General features: G+C 34.1%; 3 protein-coding genes and 1 long non-coding RNA gene across 5 annotated transcripts; 2 read left to right on the forward strand and 2 right to left on the reverse strand.

Moving 5' to 3' along the window:
* Positions 1-4,139: 4,139 nt before the first annotated feature.
* On the forward strand, positions 4,140-8,617 carry LOC140744014 (uncharacterized). Its single transcript, XR_012102520.1, has 2 exons — positions 4,140-4,578; positions 8,497-8,617. It is a non-coding gene; the product is annotated as an uncharacterized LOC140744014 (long non-coding RNA).
* Positions 8,618-9,636: 1,019 nt separating this feature from the next.
* LOC140744361 (uncharacterized) lies at positions 9,637-12,515 on the reverse strand. The gene is made up of 5 exons (XM_073075928.1): positions 12,320-12,515; positions 12,018-12,136; positions 11,716-11,807; positions 11,095-11,305; positions 9,637-10,658 (listed from the first exon to the last, which is right to left on the reverse strand). The coding sequence occupies exons 1-5, from the start codon at positions 12,382-12,384 to the stop codon at positions 10,279-10,281; spliced, it is 867 nt and encodes a 288-aa protein (XP_072932029.1). The 5' UTR covers positions 12,385-12,515; the 3' UTR covers positions 9,637-10,278.
* A 564-nt stretch (positions 12,516-13,079) lies between these two features.
* LOC140744362 (uncharacterized) lies at positions 13,080-15,492 on the forward strand. 2 transcript variants are annotated; one of them, XM_073075929.1, is made up of 4 exons: positions 13,080-13,631; positions 13,980-14,071; positions 14,334-14,544; positions 14,867-15,492. In XM_073075929.1, exons 1-4 carry the CDS (start codon positions 13,535-13,537, stop codon positions 15,247-15,249), a joined length of 783 nt encoding a protein of 260 aa, XP_072932030.1. In that variant the 5' UTR covers positions 13,080-13,534; the 3' UTR covers positions 15,250-15,492. The 2 variants fall into 2 exon arrangements, with proteins under 2 accessions (XP_072932030.1, XP_072932031.1); XM_073075930.1 differs by lacking the exon at positions 13,980-14,071.
* Positions 15,493-16,012: 520 nt separating this feature from the next.
* Positions 16,013-18,961, reverse strand: LOC140744364 (Golgi to ER traffic protein 4 homolog). Its single transcript, XM_073075931.1, has 4 exons — positions 18,611-18,961; positions 18,248-18,530; positions 17,146-17,456; positions 16,013-16,788 (listed from the first exon to the last, which is right to left on the reverse strand). The coding sequence occupies exons 1-4, from the start codon at positions 18,721-18,723 to the stop codon at positions 16,530-16,532; spliced, it is 966 nt and encodes a 321-aa protein (XP_072932032.1). The 5' UTR covers positions 18,724-18,961; the 3' UTR covers positions 16,013-16,529.
* Positions 18,962-22,642: the final 3,681 nt, after the last annotated feature.

Here is a 22,642-nt window from a genome sequence, read left to right on the forward strand (position 1 = left end):
TTCGCGCGACAGGAAAGCTACCTAAGTGATATTGATTTTGCTACATAAAGTACCTACAGAAAATTTAGGATATAGAATCATTGTGACAGGTTTAATATCTATTTTTAGTGTGGAAAAAATAATACAGTAACAATGTACCTACTCATAAAAAAATGTATAATGACATATCAAAAAGCTCTAAACACTGGAGCATGTAAAATCATGCAGTGGTTCCGCCCCTACTTAACTTTCGCGAAATATCAACTCCCGACTCTACTGGGATGAAAATTATGATATAATTGACGACTATGAAGTAGAAATACCTAAAAGTTCGTCAGTGCCGTAACCCATACTGTATAAAGTGCCCTATAAATAAATCCATACTCTTGAAAAAAAAAACATTTTCTTTCAACCAGTCTAGTAAACATGACCTATCAAGTACTTACATGCTGAATTATATTGAAATGCATTCGAAATAAAAGTAAAATCAATAATATTAAGTATTAAGATAACATTCACGTTTATTATGAAGCAAGCTGATCAACGCGTGTTTATCAATATCAAAGTAAAATATATATCGAACGTGTGAAAACACAAAAATATTAATCTGTCTTATCTTTCCCTTACCATTACTTATAACAAGGAGACATATCGGTTGATTACTTTAATTAAATATAGATAAATCATATTCATTATTCTCAAGAAATGCGTGGCTCGTGTAACTCTGTATCTAATGTTGAACAAGCGGTTTCGATCGCGGTCAAAAGTTAAATGACAGACCAATACTTAATTTAATTTCATATTTACTTCAGTATTTTTGTTGTTTGTTTTTTTAAATATATGAGTAGCAGACGAGCATGCAGTCCAGTTAAGTGGCTACTGCCACCCATGGACATCTGTAATCAACCCCAGATAGGATTCGATATTCCTACATGAGATCGGCCACAGATGCGCCGCTGCCCCTGAGGAGTAAGCTGGAACGCCTGGGAAAAGTATGTCTCCCTTACCACACCCTTCGGAACGGAACACAGCAGCGCCTAACACTGCTGTTATTAGGCAGAAATAGGTGCGGCAGTGGTGCCGCCGGAGTCGAACCACATAGGGTTCTACCACCTTCGCCTTTAGAGGTAACCTTAAACTATGGATGGTGAAGTTGACATTTGATGGCAATTGTTAAATCTTTTCAGGTTCTATTCTTCCTATAAGGGCTGTTTCGACCCCCGCTAATGACACAATTTTCGAAATATTGGAAGAATGAATCCGTTCTACGAATAAGTAGCAATCAAAAACTTTTTTATCGGTATATAATTTAAACTTAATTTAAATTACAAATGAAGCAATACATTTTACAGGATTTGAAATCTTAATTGACCGTTGAAACTTGCAGCGCTCCTGCACTGCCGCCGCTCATTCGGGCAAGAGCGTGGTAAATAATATTTTGTGGTAAGACACCGTGCAGTGGTGGCTCACAAATGTGTGACTGTATTGATACTCTTGAACTCGTGTCTGCCTGTAAGAATGAACGGTAAAACTGTAGACGTTTAGGAACAACACTTCGTGGTTCAAATGGTGGTGAATTGACAACACGGCCACAATAATTGCTGCAGCAAAAGCATTTAGTCAATTTGAACTATCAACTCCAGGTGGGATAAGAGTCTACGTCGCCTTGCCTTCATCGCACCACTCGCCGAAGGATGAAGTTCCATCCACATCAACTGGACCCGTGGCGGTCCTCCACGGTTCGGTTTAATCGATCATTTTTGCCGCGTACGTGCAAAATGTGGAATGAACTTCCTCCTGAGGTATTCCCTCAGAACTATGACATGGGGCTCTTCAAGAGGGGTGTAAAAAGAGCCTTCAAAGCCGGCGATGCATTGCCGACTCCTCTGGTGTTGCAAATGTCCATAGGCGACGGTGACTGCTTTCCATCAGGCAGCCCGTCTGTCTTATCGTTAGGTTACATATAAAAAAAAAGTCTTACCTGAGGTCGGCCACATACACCTACGTTGCAAACTTGCTACCCCCGAGCACTAAGTTGGAACAACTCGTGTAAGTGTGACTCCCTTATCAATTAAATCAAACTGTCCTTCTAATGTCTTATACAAGAAAATAATTTTCTTATCTTCCCATATAAGGATTAAATATTACCTGTTATTATCTATCGACATTTTTGGAAATTCTATAGTGCTATAGTGAAAAATGGGGCGCTGATCCTACTATTATTACCTTATAAATAATTACCTAATTACTTCTAAGTTCATATTTTAATTTGAATGGAAAGGGGGAGGCCCTTTCTTAAAGACGAAATATAACGAAACCTGCTTACCTTAGATTTGGTCACTAAAGTGTACAAAATGCCGATACATAAAAATACAATATTTGTTAATATTAATACTATTATTATTATGAAGTACGCATAATTGAATTTTTCACCGAGAGACATTTTACAACGAAATGCACTAATTCAGTTTGCCAGTGATTATCGAAATGTTAATGTGTTTTACTTATCAAGCTTGATAAGGTAATTGAAATTTTGTACAGATTCTTATTATTATCAAAGATAAAATAATTAATACTTTAAATATCCGTTGCTAATAATCCATCTTAGTGAATTTTTGCCAGCCAAAGTTATAAATTTGCCAGTTATTAGGTTATTAATAACATGGTAAATCTTCTGGTTACCATTAGGCGTTTTACCCATGCAATATAAGGTTATTCAATTATTTTCAACTTATACTAAGTAAGGAATAATAAATGAGTGCTAAATCCGATACATTTCTCAATACATAAATCCACTCATATTATCTTGTAGTTGGCAATAGTCCTACTAAAGGGCTTAAGCTGATTAGTTGGTCTACATACATACCTACATTAATTCAAAATACATGCCTTTACGACAAGTATATACCACGCCTGGCAAATTTATTAAAGCAATTATCCATATCATCGAAATAAACAACTTCAATCTTGAATTAAATCAAAATTAAACCTAAAAATCCATAATTATCAGGATATCACCTACCTATTAATTACAAACTACCTGCGGAGCTTGACATATAGAAAACACCATATAATTATAGCATTGAAATATTTTATTGAATTAAATGAAACAAATGACTCTAGATAAGCCAATTTTTAAAATAAAAAATATCACGAATAAATAAATACCTTCACTAAAACTAATAGGACAGGTTCATATGCAACCTAGAGATAAAATACTTATAAGTATAACTTGCAAACTAAAAAATATTGATAACTAAATAGGTTATGGAGTAGGTACTTAGTTATTTTAATTTATTTTTGAACATTAAATTAAATATAATTAATAAACTCTTATTGTGGTATTGAATTGATAATGTAGTACTGAATTGATAAGTGCCAGCAAAATGCCATACAATACAATAATAGTTATGTAAATATCATATGCATGTCATAGCTCTACTCTTCACGCGACAATTTATTTTTAAACGCATATTAAGAGGCATTTATTGAGGAAAGAAACGAAACGTCGTCGTTTGCTTTTAACAGCTGTTTAAAGTTTTAAGGAATAACAATAACAATGCCTCCGTCAAATGTAAACGTACACGGTTAGGCGCGGACTCACAATGTGCTACCTTGCGAGAGTGAATGTCATTACGGGGCCACGGCTTCACGCAACTCAGCACAATGAAATTTTTAATGATTTAAGACGCTCATAGATAGGTACAGGCAATAAAATTGACCAATTAAAAAGAGCAAGATATAAATTGCGTGTTTAAAATATATCTTTATCTTACGATATTGGTAGGTATCAGATTCCGGTAAATGTATTCATGTTGGCAAAACAATCAACTTTGCTGATAAGAGAAATATGTCCTGAAGTACGAGTAGGTACACCAAAGTTACGTAGGCTTTCAATACGATATTTATAAAATTTTAAATTTTCATAAGAATAAGAAGCATAATGTTAATGTTATGAAAATACCACTATTTTAATACAGTAACTGTTTTTTTTTATTTTCCAAAAACTAAATTGGACAAAGTTTTCTTATATTAAATTATAAGTATATTTTAAAAAATCTAGGTACGGCCATTGATATAATAACTATAGTTTTAATATATCATTGGGTTCGCCGGATACCTGTATGCGAGAGAAGTGCGCCGAAAACTTGTTTACGATAAAAGCAAACAAATCACGACTAATAGGTACAACATACTTGCATCTTAAATATGTCGCAAGTTGGTATTAAAATAGGGAGATATCAGAGTACCGATGATACAATGATATATAATCAAGGTGATAAGTATTTCATGACAAATCAAACGCTTCCGAATCACGCCTCTATCTATCTGGCACCTCTGTTAGTTTAGAACACGTGCAGTTACGTTGACTTCGGCACAAAATCAACATAACTAGTTACAACGCTGTCGTAAGAAGTCTCGGTTTTGTCTGCTCGAACGGTGCAAAAAAATTATTTAAAATAAATTCGTAATTAACAGGTTTTCGATATGACATACGCATTCATTATAGTGGTATCCGTTGCAATAACTCTAAAGCTAATGTTTTTAAGTTTTTCGTTATATTTCACATTGAAGAATACCGAAAAGGAGGATCTACAGGTATGCTAAATTAATTAAAAATTGTTGTGGTATGTTATGAAAACAAATGGTATGTTTAAAACGCTATCTTAAACTTAAAAATGAAAAGTGAATGTTAGGTACATTTTTTAACATGATTTTAAACATAATTATTTTGCCGAAATTGCAAACTAAACAAAAAATGCTGACTTCACTTAAAGACAAGATGAAGGTTATTTTTAGGTCTGACAGTGCAAGTATTTTAAAGAATAAGTTTGTTTATTTGGTAAAGTGATCTCGAAAACTGTTTAGCTGACTGTAATAGTATCTATTGCATTACATCATTCAAAAGGGATATTAGTATAATGGTAGAAAATCGTATAATATGGACTATCCAAAGAATAACTGAATACATGTTTATAATTATAATTTGCTGCTTAAATAGGTACTTATATTTATTACTACCTACCTACCTATATTTATACTAATTTAAGGAAGATCCAGATCTTCCTGTAGTATACCATAAAGGCATTTCCGCTTAAGCTCTACCATCTCTACTTGTTTTATTGAAAAATATAGCATAGGTATATATAAGTACCATTTGTGTATTATAGAAAAAAACATTCGCACATTATGTACATGTCGACTGGATTTGTCGTTAAAAATAATAAGATAATTAAAGTCTAATTGCTCATTTTCTCAATCCTATTAGGAATGTTGGCAATTAATATTTATTGTAAATCAATGACCCTGTGATGTAATTTGAAAGTGCCAAAATTCTTTGCATGTAGTTTATCTTTGGAGATACGATCGGCCCACCTATTTTTGCTTTATAACAGCCGTCTTGAGCGCTACCAGAAAATAAAAAGGTACCTACTGTGCTCTAATTTGAAGGGAGTAATTAGGGTCAGACTTTTATGCGACATCCCAACTTAGCCCTCATGTGTAGCAACGCACGTATGACCAAATAAAGCTCTGTAATCCTATCCATACCATCCAGGGCCGGATTTAAGGGAGGTCAACCGGGGCGGCAGCCTCGGGGTCTCCACAAAGGAGGGGCCCCCACAATAGAGACGTCGGAATTTTTTTGTTAAGGACTAGTAAACTCTATTAAAAAATATATATTTTCCTTTGATATTTTTTTTCGATGTTTTACCTTTATTTACAGTACTTTGTACAAACATGAATACTAGAAGAATCTACCTACGTTTCACAATAAAATATTTATTGAAAAACTCAACTGAAAAAATTGTTCATTTTATTCGGAAAATAATTTGGGGCCAGGGGGCCTCCACTCCTTTGTTGCCCCAAGGCCCTGACAAGGCCAAGACATCTAAGTTCGGCCCTGATACCATCATAATACTTACCATCAGGTGCAAAAATGCAAAGAATGGGATTTATGCAAATATTTCAAGTAGGTATAGATATACCTATTATTAGATATATTCTTTAGAGGCTCTACGGTTATAGGTTACGGTGCATACCTGTAAATATCATTAGTCATGTTTTGCTGCACTGATGGTCACGCTCACAATTAGTTACCTAACTAGTGTAGATATACCGGCATTTATATTTTGTAAATTAAACAACGTAAATAAACGTCACATTTACATTTTATATATTTAAAAATGGTAGAAGCCTCGTGGGTCGACTTCGGAGAAACTACCGCGACATCATGTTCTATCTAATTTAATTCAATTATTTTATTTTATATGCAGATGTCGTTACTTCCTTGACTATAAATGTTCATGGACGTAACTTTTAAATATCGATATGCCTATATTTTTTTAAAAGATAAAGTAGATACCGGCCTATCTGCATATATACATCACAACAACACGATATGCCAGAGATAAATTCGAAATTCTATACGATACATATTTTAACATTGCAAACCAAAAGAATATTTAAAAACCTAATTAATAACAAGATAAAAAAATAATTGAAAATGATGTATCTATCAGTATTTTTCGTAAGGCTTATTCTTGAAAAAAACTAAAACAATAATGGTAAGTCTCATGTGCTTGTGCATTATACCCTGCGTAAAAAAAAAAGTAAGCAAGTGCCTAAATTATGATCTTACCCTAAGTAACTTACTCTAATTTTTACCCCGAAAAAATCTTTTGCTTCGTGTCTAGTGGCTACGGTACCCTGTGGAAATGGCCGACCGCCGCCGGACGGCGCTATGGAAGTCTGTAATCAACCCACGATAAAATTAGATTCCTACCTGAGATTGGTCATAATACAACGTCGTCTCGCGTATGCCATCCTTGACTCACCCTTCAAAGCCGAACACAACAAAACTAAATGTGGCGGTGGGTTTATTTATTTATTTTTTTTCTTTTCGAGGGGGATACCTTCAAAAGGTACCCGGTGCCGTGGGAGCGACACGGGGTTATGTGGGACTTTTACCGCACTAAAACCCCCCCGGTGGCCGTCCTCGGCGCTGCGTAGAGGACTCCGGGATCTCCAAAGGAACGCGACCGGAGTCCTCTCAGCGCACTGCCCCGTCGGGCTCCGCCCAGGTGACTTTGTGTCACCACACCGTCTGGTGTATACGACGGAACGCGACCACACATACCGTCATCCTTCCCGGGGTCGCTAGCCGGACGGTTCGAGCTCCCACTCTTGCCGCCCGTAACCCCGAAAGCCCCTTTTAGTCGCCTCTTACGACAGGCAGGGGATACCGTAGCCCTATTCTGGTCCCGGAACTACAGGGACAAATACGATAAGTACCTAGATAGTACCTAGCTATTTTATGGACTATGCTGTGCCTAATCTTCATAATTTAAATATTGATAGATTACGTCGCAAAATAATCCGACAGACGAATGTAAAAAGCCTATCTTAATGAAAGGTAATTTACGATTACCTTAATCGCCATTATTTATGTAGCGGGTACTCATAGTGTCGTCATAGAAGTCATAGCATTGTTACGTAAAAAAAACCAAGCACGCACACTCCTGCTGTTTCAACGATATTCCACTTAAGCATAGATTAATAAAGATTACTCACTCCTAACAAGAAAATGTAACCAGTTTTGACAATTGAAATAGTTACTACACAAAATGTAGTTTTTAGAGCATTTACGTATGAAACGATATTTCTCTGCACTTTTGGTTTTCGTGTTGTTTTTGCACCACTTATCTGCACATGTCGGCATTCCGCGTAACTTACACCGTGACAGTCGTAACTACATCTGCTTCAGTCTTTAAACAAAATATTGTCGTCAAATTTGTAGGTTGTAATCAATTTTAACCTACCTATTTATTTTACCTACCTATTAATGTTAACCGTTCTTGGAATTTGGTGGCTATTTCATTAAGACCTTGATGCAACAATTGTAATGCAACTGACTGATAGTTTTTATTTAAATTCACGTTATTATGTTTCATTCGGTAATTGTATCATGCTAACTTTCGAAACTTGTGAACATTGAATCGTTTCGTCATTCTAATATCACTCTGTTTTATAGGTAGGTATGTTACTCTTTATAAGAATTACGTTCAGTGCAGGTAACTGGCAGCAACTTCATGAGTCCTCAACTCTACACTCGCTACTTGATGTCGTTAAAGTGAATTTGAAAAAAGAGACTATGTTAGGCAGTCTTTATGCATATTTTTTATGTCAAGGGGAAGTAGAGATTAGTACCTATAAAGCTAAACTCCAGTTTGTGGGGTCGCAACTCTTGTCTCTCAACCGCCATCTTGAAAAAGGGTTTTCGCGATCGAAGCGCACCTAAAGAAAAATTGTAAACAAGATTACTTATGGTCTTAAATTGAATTATCTAGGTTTAGTACCTTTAGTTCTTTGACTTTATATATAGCGATAATACAACCATAAGAAAATTGGATTATTTAGTACTTAATGTACAATAGTAAAACAAATCGTAATAATTGGCCAAATGTGTATCGAGCTCATTTTATTTTAACTTTAACATTATTGTTTCTTTTGTTGCAGGAAACCAAACCAGAGGGGCAAAAGAAGAAGATGTTCTTAAAATGGAAACAAATATCACGAATTTTTGTTCCTAAAGTAGCTTACTGTCCTGATGTAAATATAAAACGTTGAATGGAACAGATATTAGATTTTTCTCTACTAGAATACCCTTTCCATCCCTGGGACTGCCGAGGTGCACAGCTGGACTTAGCCATCCCCTAATTAGCGCTAATTTAAATTAAGTACCTACATCTTCGATCACTAATAAGAACTATTAGTGATCGAAGACCTACATGCGAAGTTTTAACTTAGTATTAAAGGCCTTCTTAATCTATTTCAACTTTGGCCCTACGAGTATATATTCATGTCAGCTATTTTTTATAATCAGATGGACTGTATCCCCATGTACAGGTTGATTAATAAATATCTACAATAAAATTAATATCTAAAATAAACAAAGATAGATGTGATAACATCAGTGCTCGAATAAAAGCCTACGATTGAGATTATAGGCCAATGTTGTCATTTTATTAAATTGCGACATAAGTTTCATGATGTGATTATCACAACTAAACACACTAGCTAAATTCGTAGAGGTATATAGGTATATCGTAGCTAGAATTGTAGAGGTAGATTTTAAAAAGGACGATATATTTCAGTAATGGTCTACATCATCATCATCAGCAACCCATTATAGTCCCACTGCTGGTCACGGGTCTCCTCTCAGAATGAGAAGGATTAGGCCATAGTCCATCGCGCTGGCCTAGTGCGTATTGGTAGACTTCACATACCTTTGATTTTTTTTTTTATAAATCTCTCAGGTATGCAGGTTTCCTCACTATGTTTTCCTTCGCCGTTTTAGCAAGTGACAATTAATTTCTAATACGCACATAAATTCGAAAAATCAGAGGTGCGTGCCTGGGATTTGAACCTCGGATCCCTCGATCGAGAGGCCGAGTTTCTTAAAATGGTCTACAATCGTATATAATTGAAATCTCATATCATGTATTCATCACATCAAGGCTACCAATCGGTGTCAGCGTAATGAACTACGGCCTTAACCACCATCTGACGCGTAGCGTACGAAGCTACGCAATTGACCCTCATTTTGACTGAACACCCGCTATATAGGTACAGTTATTACAAAAAAAATCACAAATGAAAAAAAACTTTTTAAAATCATTTATTTTTAACAATAACAAGATATAAAATTTATTATATTATAATGTACACTTATAAAAATATACATATTTACAACAATGTACACTTTTTACATTAAATTTAACTTAATTTCTATGTAAAACCGTACTAAACCCTTAAGGTTAAAATTGACACATAACTCCATCCTAATATGCTAAAATTATAGAGGTAATTTTATTCAACACCTTAGTACCGCAATGAACACCGTATTTTTTTTTAATTCTGCTACTTACTAGAGACTTCAAACTAGAAAACTGCAGTGCATTCACGCTGCATTAGACCTAATTTGAAATCGAGTTAGTGTTGTCACATTCAAACCATAGACAACATGTACATTTAATTTAATTTCAACAATAGTTGGCTATAATAATATTATTACTATTTTTTTATACAACGCAATTGCCTTAAAACATAGGTACATATACACATTTAAAATAAGTGTAAAAATACGCGTGCTTAAACCATTTAGTGGAGTCGAAAAATTTCATAGTCGAGTCAAAAGATTAAGCTAGTTGAGCCAATAAAAAGGCAGAGAAATGTCCTTTCGTCAAAATCGTAGGTAGTTTTAAACATATAAGCAAATGCCACATACGATAAACAAACTTAATTGTAATCGTATTCAGTGAGTTGTAAAAAATTCATTTCTCTCGTGATTTTTGACCACTTTACTGTTTTCTTTTCTAAATTAAGCCTTACATTATTTTTCCTCAACCTAAATGCTTCTTTTACAATTAACTTATTGAAGTCATGCACATGTGGATGATTGGTATATTCCTCCACATCTACCCACTTACACTCGCTTACCTCTCTTTGTGAAATTGTAATTTTATCTGAAAGGGCTTTTAACATGAGTAAAACATAGATATCAGAGTTACCATACATCATGTTATGTGTATGTCTAAATGTTATCAGGGACTGAAACTCTGCATCAACTCCAGTTTCTTCTTTTACTTCCCTTACAGCAGCATGTGTAATATCTTCACCTGAAATAAATTAAAACAATAAATATTATTACATTAAATACAAAATTTATTAGTTTTTAAAGTGTGCACACTTGGTATTATGCTTTATGTGCATTGGCTGATTTTCTTAAAGAATATAAATCAATTGAATATGGAAGTAGCCAAAAATTGTAGTCTATTCAATACTTATACATAAATTTATATTCAATTCTGGAGATCGTGAAAATATTGACACTAATACAGCCATATAACAGACACTAGATTTATAGGGCGTATGCTAAAGCTTGTGCGGTTCCACAGAAGAGACATTCACTCCAAACCAGCCCTGGAACCGCCACAAGCGACTGCTGCTCGCTGCGCAGTATAAAATCGTCGCAAGCGCGGGCTTATGACACTGCTCATGCAATTAATAAAGGGCGCAATCCTTTTTCATAACAATAACAATAATAATAAATACCTCTCTCAACATATCCCCCGGGCAACTTCAAGTGCGGATAGTCATAGTGTTTTTCTGAGACAGCCAAAATTTTATTGGCTTTATTAACAACTAATGCACCCACACCCAGGTTTGTGTGGCATGGAGGAGGCAGGTTGGCTTCTGAGTCAGTTGGCAGCCATTTGTACATCATCACAAAGTCCTCTCTGGCATGATGGAAATTAAAACCTTTCTATGGATACCAAATTATATAAAAAAATAAAGTACAAAAAAATGATAATAAAATACAACACCCTTAGAATTACAATAATACATGTGCTAATATTAAGGACTAGAAAAAAAAATATTTCAATCGGGCATATTGCCTTCATTCTCTCAATTTAAACTTAACATGACTTACATCTAGCAGAATCTATTATAATTAAGCAAGAGTCTGTAAAGTCTGGCACTTTTTATTTATTTATTTAATATTAATGCACACAACATAAACAAAGGAAAAAAATACATAATGAAATATAATGTATAGAGGTAGTGCTTATTTCTGTAAGAAATTTCTTTTTAAACTACATATGTCACTAACTTTTTTGGCTCATATCATTGTAATTCTAAAGGCACAATATTTTTAGAATTATATTTACTCACTTTCGCTAACATGGGGACATAATCTGAGTCATCAATATGAACCTTAAACCACACACATCTTCTGCCTTCTGTGGACCACTTCTGTAATGATTCTGAAATATAAAAATGAGTTCTAGTAAGATACCTATAATGATAAATGAGACATATTTATCTGTAACGTTCCAACTGAGTTCTCAGGGGTAGCAACATATTAGTAGCTAAACTCCAGAGGAGTTGTACTCTTGCCAGGGGTTGGTTACAGATGTGTATGGGCGGTAGTGAACACTTAACTTATAAATGATAAATGGAAAAAAAGCATTTACCTTCTAATTTTTTATTAAACACATCATTTTTACATCTCTCTTTATTGGTATCAACAGTTATGCCGTCAAACCTATCTTTCTCGCCATCAAATATATGTGTTACTGAGGATAAAGATTTCCTGAAAAAAAAAGATTTATTATTAACCAATAACATATTATAATTTACTAAAAACTCATTATAAAAGTCACATGGCATTGAAATGATGTAACCTTCTCATTATTTAAGTCATTATTTTTTTATTTGCACTACTCTTACAATTAATCCGTTTTATCTTACCACCTTTAATTCGTGTACATTATACCTTAAATTAATAATCGTAGTATAATTTAAGATATTACTTAGTCGGTTACGTGAAATTGATAACATTTTGGTCACGTTGTTTAAAAATCTCGCAATTATTTGTAAAAAATAACTCTATTTTCTTATTAATATTATCAGCTGCAGCATCATATCATTATCATTGATGTTGACAGCTGACTGAGTGACAGATGACAGAACGCATTGGCATTATCGTGTTCACAAAGCTGTCAAAGAGTATACATAGTAACGATACAAACAAGGCTGTCATCATTCACTTGTTCACTTCATTATCATTATAACCACAGATATTTTGCGTTGTTTTACATTTTTAGCTCTCAACCGCCTTTTTATAAATAAGGTATTCGGTTAAATTGCTGCAGCTCTATGGATTCAGAAAGAAAAGTGACAGAAATTGCCAGTGTAAGCTAAAAGAGATGATAAATATATCGAATACATATTGGTATATTTCAGTAGCCTCACTGTTCTCAAGTCTCAACACAACGGTTGTTATTCGAGTACATAATAAGCTACATCGTCGATCCGACCTAAATGTGAATCGGCTCATTGTTCAACGATAAAGAGATTCGTTCTCATTCGCACTATGATCGTACTGAACTGAACTATCATAAACATTCACGTCAACGTGACTTACGTTACGTCAGTCGGCAAGTTAAATTATGACAAAGTCAAATCATTAATAAAATCAAATTGATAAAATAATTCTGCTGTCGTCAATTATTAGTAGTATATCGATGGCTGTCGTCATTCACGATGAACTCGATAATTCGTGTTTCTATTGTAACTTGACTGTGACCACCGTGCCTTTTAATCTTCCCTAATTTTGTAAAGTATTTAATGGTATATTTAAAATTAATTAACTTACACCATATATCACTGTATAGTGAAAATTCAATTCTTAAAGATTTTATTGCAAAGGATATTTGAAATTCTGGAAGTTAAATAATCCGCATAATAGTATGTAAATATACGAATAATCGGTACATTCAACCATAACAGTATTGCGTCAGTCTTAATTTATTTTATACCACTGATAGTTGGTACATGATAATACAAAGATTTAAATCCGAATAGGAGCCTATGACAGAGATACGTAGATAGTGACGACAGTGTAACTAACACAAGATAACACACAGTTGAGTAATTCCATGGTAATAGGAAATCATAATTTTAGACATTAATATTTTATCCATAAAAGATGACATTTCAAGGGACTGTAGATAGGTATAATGGGGTTACGGTGAATTCTCAAGATGAAACATGTGATATTAATCTATTTCCAAGCCAACTCAGTGGTAAGTAACTCAGATTTGATCTTTAACCTTATATTCTTGATTAGTTTTTACTCCATAGAAGCATTAGATTTGTTGTAGATTGATTTATGGCCGCTTTTTGAACAAAGGTAGAATAGCAATATGCAATCACAAAGTAGCTTCAAAGCAAAGGGGACCAACCTAAAGTCATTTAAAGTAGAATTAATATACACAATCATGAGTAATCTTTTGTAGTCTTATCTTCATAAGATGTATCTTCACCTCCTTCTACAATCACTGGTTTATTTGGTTGAGATGTAGTACTATTTAAATTTAATACCACAATACCTAACATTTAAATACCTGCTAAGACAATTTCTTCTATTTCAGAGTCTTTAAAGAAATGGGAAGATGAAAAGAAGAGATGTATTTGGTTTAAAGTTAACATAAGTGACTCTGCCTGGGTCCCCATACTCGCAAATGTAAATAATTATGTTACTCTTGCTTTTTTCATAATGAAAAAATTTTGCATACAAATTCTCGCCTAGTACTTGAAATTTGATTGTAATAATTATTGGAAATGTAGTTTTTGAATGTTAAACAAAAGCACATCAACATAGCTTCAACCAAAAAAATTTTTGGTATCAATCTTGCTTCCTTTGGTTAATAATGGTTTTGTAAAAGTTCCATTATTCCTAAACAAATTTTACAATAATTATGTACATAATTGGTTTAATTTTTCAGGAAGGATTCAACTTTCATCATTCCAGAGATAATTTTGTGATGATGTACAAATGGCTGCCAAAAGACAGTCCGTGCAACCTACCTCCAGCGTGTCATACCAACCTGGGAGTTGGTGGATTAGTATTAAATGACCACAATCAAATATTAGTTGTAACTGAACAGCATTTTGAATATCCCCATTGGAAACTTCCTGGAGGATATGTTGAAAGAGGTATTAATAATATTTTTATGTTAATAAATAGATTTATTAAGTTTATTAGATATATTCATGAAGACATAGTAAGTGTTAGATTGAAAATTTAGTTCTGGACATAATTATTACAGCATGAATTTATGAAATATACTAGAAATAGTGCATGAATACAGTATTGTAATGAAATTCATGTGTTACAATTGGTAAATATTTTTATAAAAATTATGAAATGCCATTAGCAAACATGGTAACAAATTGCCTGATTTGTAACACCAAAGCAAATCATGATTGCTAAAGCAATGTAATAAATTATATTTGTGATTTTATGTCAAAATTATAGGTGAAGACATCAAAGATGCCGCAATAAGAGAAGTAAAGGAGGAGACTGGAGTGGATGCTGTTTATGAATCCATGGTGACACTAAGACATACACACAACACTATGTTTGGAAACTCTGATATATATGTAGTAGTGATGTTAAAAGCTGCATCTACTGATATCACAAAATCTGAAAATGAAATAAAAGATTGTCAATGGATGGATGTTGAGGAGTTCTTAAAACATCCACATGTACATGAGTTCAACAGATTTATAGTAAATCAAGCTATGGACCTTAAAAATCGTGGACTTAAGATGAAGCTTGAGAAACATAAAATAAAAATTTCAAACTGGTCAAGAGATATAACATCACTTGTTCTAGAAGATGTACAAAAGGAATCATAGTAGGAAAAACTAAAATGAGTCTCAACTACAGTACAATTATATGGGTAACAGTTATTACAACATGTATTATCTTATGTACCTTTGACCTAAGCTCCATGCAAAGATTCAAATATACGCTTATATTATACTATAATGGGTTATTTAAACAGTTGAATATTATTTTCAATAAAATATTTATTTAAAACTTGTAATATATTTTGTACATTTAAGATGGCTGAGAGTTATTAAAAATGAGTTATTAAATTGTTTGTGATTTCTTTTAAACCTACATCTATTTAATATAAGCATATAGACAAAATGTATGTCATATATTAAGAGCAAGATTATTTAGTAAGAGAGCCACCTAACATTTAAATAAGTCACATGGTGTAAATAAAAGATGTGATGCAGGTGGCTCAATTTCATAATCGTTTAATAAAGCAGGTAAATGGTTAACATTCCACCCTCCTTAACCACAAAGTGGGGTATGTGACCAGAATTATACACTTTTATATTTATAGGAAAATCAATTTGAAAGAATTGAAGATAAAGTCAAAACATTTTGATATAATCTATATTCTAGACGCATGCCATTACGCTAGGGCATAACATTTTAAAAGGAAATTCACTTGTAAAAAAACTATAGGCAACTGCTTGCCTATTAACCTCATATGGATAAAAGTATGAAAGCAAGCATCTTAAATGAGATGGAAATAGATAGCTGGTTTATGTTATGTACAAAAAAGCCAAATTATGTGAATTTTAATATGATCAAAATAAGTAATAAAACATGAAAATAATTTATTAAAAAAATAAGTAAGTAACAATTATATACATCAAACACTTTCCGAGATATAAGAACCCAAAAAGATTTTAAAATTTAATGGCATAGTTCCAAGATGATTTATACAAGTCTAGTGCTGAACAGAGCCTGAAACATTCATAAAAATAATGCCTTGCTAGATTATTATGACAAACTGGTTAAAAAACAATGAATATAATATGAATATTTATTTTAAATTTATGCATCTATTAGAGAAAAGATGTTTTATATCCATAAGCACTACAATGAACCCTACTGAAAATTGTATATTTTTATAACACATACTATACACACATATTATATATAAATATCTTTGTTAGGATTTCTACAATAAATAAAATAATTACACCGAAAAAATCACTACTATTCTTGAAGACTTCACTTTCACCAAATATAACTTCTTAATAAATTATTGTATTGTGATACAGCTTTTGCTGATATGCTATTCATAAATTGGATGATACAATCATGCACCATTCTAGTCTAAGTCTGGAGCTGAAGCTGTTACTGTTGCTGAATTCTTTTCATATACTCCTTCCTCATCAGAACTGTCGACGTCACCGATAATTGTCTTAAAAAGACCTCCTAACATTGAGTTTGCATCTCTATCGCTCCCAGGTAGAGGTATGCCAAACCAAATGCAGCCAATTTTGTCCAAATAATCAAAGTAATTCGGTTCACGCTTTAAATGTAATAAATATGATGCTTTAAGTATTTTGAACTGAGCCTTATCCTTCCTGAAAATAAACAATTATATTTTAATGTAGATGAACTTCTAAACACATATGTAATTATATATGGACGACGAATTGGCAATAACTCGTTGCTCAAAAAATGTGACTTTACATAAGAAAAAACATTACTTTAAATAAGAAGAAACCTTACTTTAAAAAGCAATAGAATGTATTGCCACACTTTAATATTTTGCTTAATTTTGAACCTAAGGACCTGGTGTCTTAAGGACAACCTGTGATACGTCATTTTAAGTCCAAATATGCAAAAATCGCTTTAAAAAAAAAAGAGTTACGAGTTATTGCTACTACATCGTCGATATACAAGTTTCAGCAAATATAATAATATTTAACAATACTCACTCTTCAACAGCACGTAATAAAAACCATGAAAAATTTAATAGAGGGTATGGGTAAGGAGGGCCCTTGGTATTCTTGATTCCTGGGTGTAACTCGGCATACTTATCAAATGTTTCTGATGCCATCTGTAAGTTTCGTAGGCAAAGAAATTGTAATACTGCCTGTGTAATGAAGAGATCTATCTCGTTCTTCTGCCCCTTGTTTGTGTGTAATTCTATAAGCATTCTTGCGTATGTCATTCCATCCCCAGAGTGTAAGAAATGTCTATGGGCAAAAGTGTATTTGTTTTCATGCCAGTAGACTTCTGCGATTTTCTGAAAATATAAATACATAAAATAATGATTTGTAGAATCATTCATTACTTGATATGTGAGGTGTTTATTAGGTGTGAAGTCTACCTATCAACTCACACTTTAGGTATAGTCCGCGCCAAACTGCTAGTTCGCTCTTAGTTGTTGCGAGCAGGTGTAGTAATACAATTTTGACGCGATTCATTTCTATATTCAGAGCAGACTTGCAGTTTTACATGGACTATACTTATGGCTTTATTGTCTACTTACATCATCATCATCATCAACCCATTACTGTCCCACTGCTGGGCAAGGGTCTCCTCTCAGAATGAGAAGGATCAGGCCATTGTCCACTGCGCTGGCCAAGTGCGTATTGGTAGACTTCACATACCTTTAAGATTTTTTTTTTTTATTATAAATCTCTCAGGTAGACAAGGTTTCCTCACGATGTTTTCCTTCACCGTTTAAGCAAGTGATAATTAATTTCTAAGCCTACTTACAGTTAGAACAAACATTGTCTACTTACAGTTAGAACAAATATGGACAGAGCTAACCACTTCACAGCCACCATACAATCACATGAGGCGAGGCTGCTCTATCATAAAAACATGTTTTTGTATGTCAACAACTAAGCTACAAAAAGCTGCACTAAAGCTATTCATACATAGTCAGTGCTCGCCCACTTTTCCCCAGTTATGTGCTATAGTTATGGGATATATTAAAAGGGCCTAAGTTTCAGAGACCCACACACAAGTCAAATAATAACAATACAGATATGTGCTAAAATTTCCTACTTATTTAAAACAAGTTCATACCTTATGAAGTAAAGGATGCCCCCTCTTATTACTGTCCATAGACCATTTTACAGCATTTGCAAGGAACGTCTCACGTTCTGGTATACTCGAGTTCATCAGTTGGAATAACTTGGCTAGCTTTTCAATCCATTCGTCAGATGGCTTTATTTCAGCTTTCAACAACACCTCGATAACCAATAACGCCAAATCGGCCCCACTTCCTTGCTGATCGTGTTCGAGTAACAAAGTCGATCCTTTATATAGTAAATTTAAAAGATCCTCATATTTCTTTTGACTAAGATACCTGAAATGTGAGGAAAACATTTTTAAACTTAACCTCATAAGTGAAAATATAATAATAGTATATTGTGGCTGCGTTAATACCTGAAATATAGTGTTCTGTACATTTGATGGGCTTCATAATATTGACCAGATTTCACCGATGCTTCCAACTTATCTAACACACGTGTAACTCCTCTTTCGCTGCGAGTAGCCATAATTTAGGTTCGCTTTGCACAAAAATGTTTTTACCACTGACAGCAATTTGTGGATGTCTTCATCACGTTTTAAATGAATGAATGCAATCGATGTGAATTATTCAGATTACTCATAATCAGGACGCCAGTCATAACAACATCACTTTCTATTTCATTTGCGAAAAGGTGAAGTTACTGTGAAGTTGGAGCACAAATTATAATGTTGAATGAAAATTGAAAATACATCGGATCGGAATTATTAATAAAAGCATGGAGACAGACTATAAAATATAAATCAACAAAAGCACAGACTACTTCGGGTGTCCAAAGAGTAAAGAAGCATTTCTATATAATGTCGTCCGACCAAGATACCAAGATCTTATCTGTGTTTGGCAGGGGCGCCACAAGCCTATAATGTTGTTAGGTTCTCAAAACTTTGTAAGTAATGAAAAATCTTCTAGATTATGTTTATTAATATTTAACATATTATTAATTTTAAGAACAAATAACAAAAGTTCAACAACTACACACTTAACAAAGACAATGACGATTGACTAGACTAGAGGCGGCGATAAACATAGGTTTTCCTTTTAAAAACAATATTTTCCATCGATTCAAAGTGAGAAAATTGTGAAAATATATCGCTAAAAAAAATAGCTGCCTGGAAATAGTAATTCCCCAATCAAAATATGATGCCTGTGGTGTTAAAGCATCTACTTACTACGTTATTGTCACATACAACCATGATTTAGGTATATGAAGTCGATGGCATTATTTGTCTATCTGTGATATGGTGATAATAAAATCCTTGGGTTATTTTTTCATCGTGAGTGATAAGCTCGGTTGGACGACCATGTGTACAAAATCGACGTCGGTCAGCATACAATAAAAAAATACATAAATCCTGAATATAAAACTTCGGGTTTAAAAAATTACGTTGAAAACTTAACAATAATTTAATAAAAATTACCATTATAAAATTTCCCCGTTTTAGATGTGATCTTTATATAATTCGCCAAGTACGAGTCGAACTCGCACATGGAGGCTTCCGTACCACCATTCATTATTTTTTACCTATTTTTATTTATTTTATTATTTTCAACAATACTTATTTATATGACACTACAATAGATGGCGTTGGGGTGGTGATGAATGATACGTAAACAACGTATAATAAAATTAAAAATAACTATATTATAATATGTTTTATGGTTCTTCTTTGTATTTATTATAATACCAGTTATAGTGTCTATCTATTAAGGTTCCGGAGATACAGCCCTGTGACAGACGGACAGACGGACAGACAGCGAAGTCTTAGTAATAGGGTTCCCTTTTTTACCCTTTGGGTACGGAACCCTAAGAACTAGGTAACGGAAAATCATCATTCTGTCCAGGTAGGTATTTAATGTGGCTCAGAATGAACTATAATGGTATTTCACAGATTCTGGGAATTCACAGGTTTAAAGCATGGAAATGACGGGATTTGATTGTTTCTTCGATCAGGTGCATCTATGAATACGTATTATATAACTTCGAAGTATGTTGTACTTGTTCTATAAGTGACTAGTTCGTACAGTACAGTGTTTCTCAAACTGGTCGATAACGCCCCCTTGTGGGCGTAGAAGGCCACCGAGAGTGGTTAAAGAACCTGGAAAAAATAGAGGATATTGTATCGTTTGCGTGTGAGGACATGGTTGATTTGTATATTTCTCATAGTTTAAACTAAAATCAAAATCTACCTTGTATCTACACCAATCAACTATTTCGGTTTATATTCCTATCCCGTTAGACTTGACTGAAATCGTTTAGTTTGTAAATTTGGGAGCGCAAACTTAAATAGTTGATGCTAAAAGTGGGCAGTAGACACATCAGGTTTGAGAACCTCTAGTAGCAGAAGTTACTCGTAGTATAGTACGTAGTTAAAGTTAGGTGCGAAATAATTCGTGCAGTGTAGACAGATTGAATTAGTAAAAGCGATTTGGATCGCTGCAATCTCGGCGTGGAAACAATTTAGAATTATGGAACATATTTGAAACTGCTCTTATTTGGACAAAACTCGACAGAATTTCGAGATTTCGAAAGTGGTAGAACTCTCCGTGGTTCGATTTCGTAGGTTTTTTTGTTCTCGAGGGGGACACCTTCAAAAGGTACCCGACGCCGTGGGGCGACGCCGGGTTATGTGGGACTCTTACCGCAATAAAACCCCCCCGGTCGCCTTCCTCGGCGCTTCGTAGAGGACTCCGGGATCTCCAAAGGAACGCAACGGGAGTCCTCTTAGCGCGTTGCCCCGTCGGGCTATGCCCAGGTGAACTTGACGCTCGCCACACCGACTGGTGTGTACGACGGTATGCGACCACAGTTGACCACACATACCGCCGTCCTCCCCGGAGCCCTTGGCTTGGCCCTTGGCCCCTTTTAGTCCCCTGTTACGACAGGCAGGGGATACCGTAGTCCTATTCTTGTCCCGGAACTACAGGGATAAAAAAGTCATTGAATCACTTATCATTCCGATACCGTAAATCGAACCCGAGCCTCCTGGGTGAGAGCCAGGAAGCCTAGCCACTAGCCCATATCGAATGTTACTAATTGAAGTTTTGCCTAGAAGCGGGTGGCGGTAAATTTCCTTTTTTCCGATATTAAATTTCTCTTGCATTATAACAACTGCAACGCATTGGATGGGGGCCAGGAACGTCCGGGGCATCCAGTATGTCAGTAAGTACCTAATGAAAGAGTTTTCGGTATCTGCCAAAGCCAATGAATGTTCATGTTTTATCACGAATACCATCGTTCAAAACTAACTTGACTTGGCTTGTGAGCTATAAATTTGTAAGATAAGATCCTTGGAGCATTTAACTTAACATAAAGTTAAGCAGAACTGCGTGAATCGCTGCATACTCGTAAATCAGACTTGCACACTATCTAATGTATGGACCTACAGTACTTAATATCTGTTCTTTTGCTTGGTAAGTAGGTTTTTGTCAGAGTGTACCCAGCAGGAAGTGTATGTATGTAAAGGGTAGGTACATGGGTACTTCTGTCCCTGTAGTTCCGGGACCAGAATAGGGCTACGGTATTTCCTACATGATGAAAAACGAGTTGATTAGATTAAGCTTGAAGCAAGACACAGAATTTCTACTACGGTAGTTATTATATCACCGTTTACAGACTCATAAGTCTAGTTTCGATGATCTAAATATAGCTATTATGCACTATGCTATTATCACGGAGCAAAAAAGGTGATATCAAAGTTTAGGATAAACATTACACATGGACACATGAAACCAAATATGCCTTTGCCGATCAGTTGATATTTTAAAATACTAATAATTCCGGATATTATACATTTATATGAAATATATTTATTTATAAAGACAAAAATGGTTGTAGCTCATAGAAATTATATAATAATAATATATGTATATAATTCTGTATTTAATAAAATCCCGCAAAACATTAGTAAAGTAAGTCCGCATCAGCTTTGCCCGGATTATTTTCCTTATACACCAAATTCGCACCTCTAATAGAAATTGGTCGAAAGGCCGCATCGGGCAGGTAGATCTGACAACAAAATCTTTGTACCTATATATTATACTAGTTGTTTTCTTGGTGAATATCCATGTATGATAACGTGAATATAAAACAGTGTATGAATTTTTTTAAGTCTTTCGAAAGCGCTACCTATATAAACTCTAAAATCGACGACATGTTACTTATTGTAAACAAATTTGTTTATCTTTTTCAGTTTTAAACTTCTTCATTCCAATCTATATTGGAGTTTTTCCGTGTTTATGCTTTCGTAAGGTATCAATATTATTAATAACATTGCGAAAAAATATTATTAGGTACTCCGTACTATGTACATTTTAAAGTAGGTTTGTTTTTTGTAATGACGAGTATATGTATTGTGAAACTATTGGCAGTATTTACAAAATTTATTAGT

The sequence above is a fragment of the Epargyreus clarus genome, unplaced genomic scaffold (genome assembly GCF_041222505.1).
Source record: "Epargyreus clarus isolate Ecla_fem2 unplaced genomic scaffold, WU_Ecla_fem_2.2 ptg000008l, whole genome shotgun sequence".
Classification (NCBI taxonomy): Eukaryota; Metazoa; Arthropoda; class Insecta; order Lepidoptera; family Hesperiidae; genus Epargyreus; species Epargyreus clarus.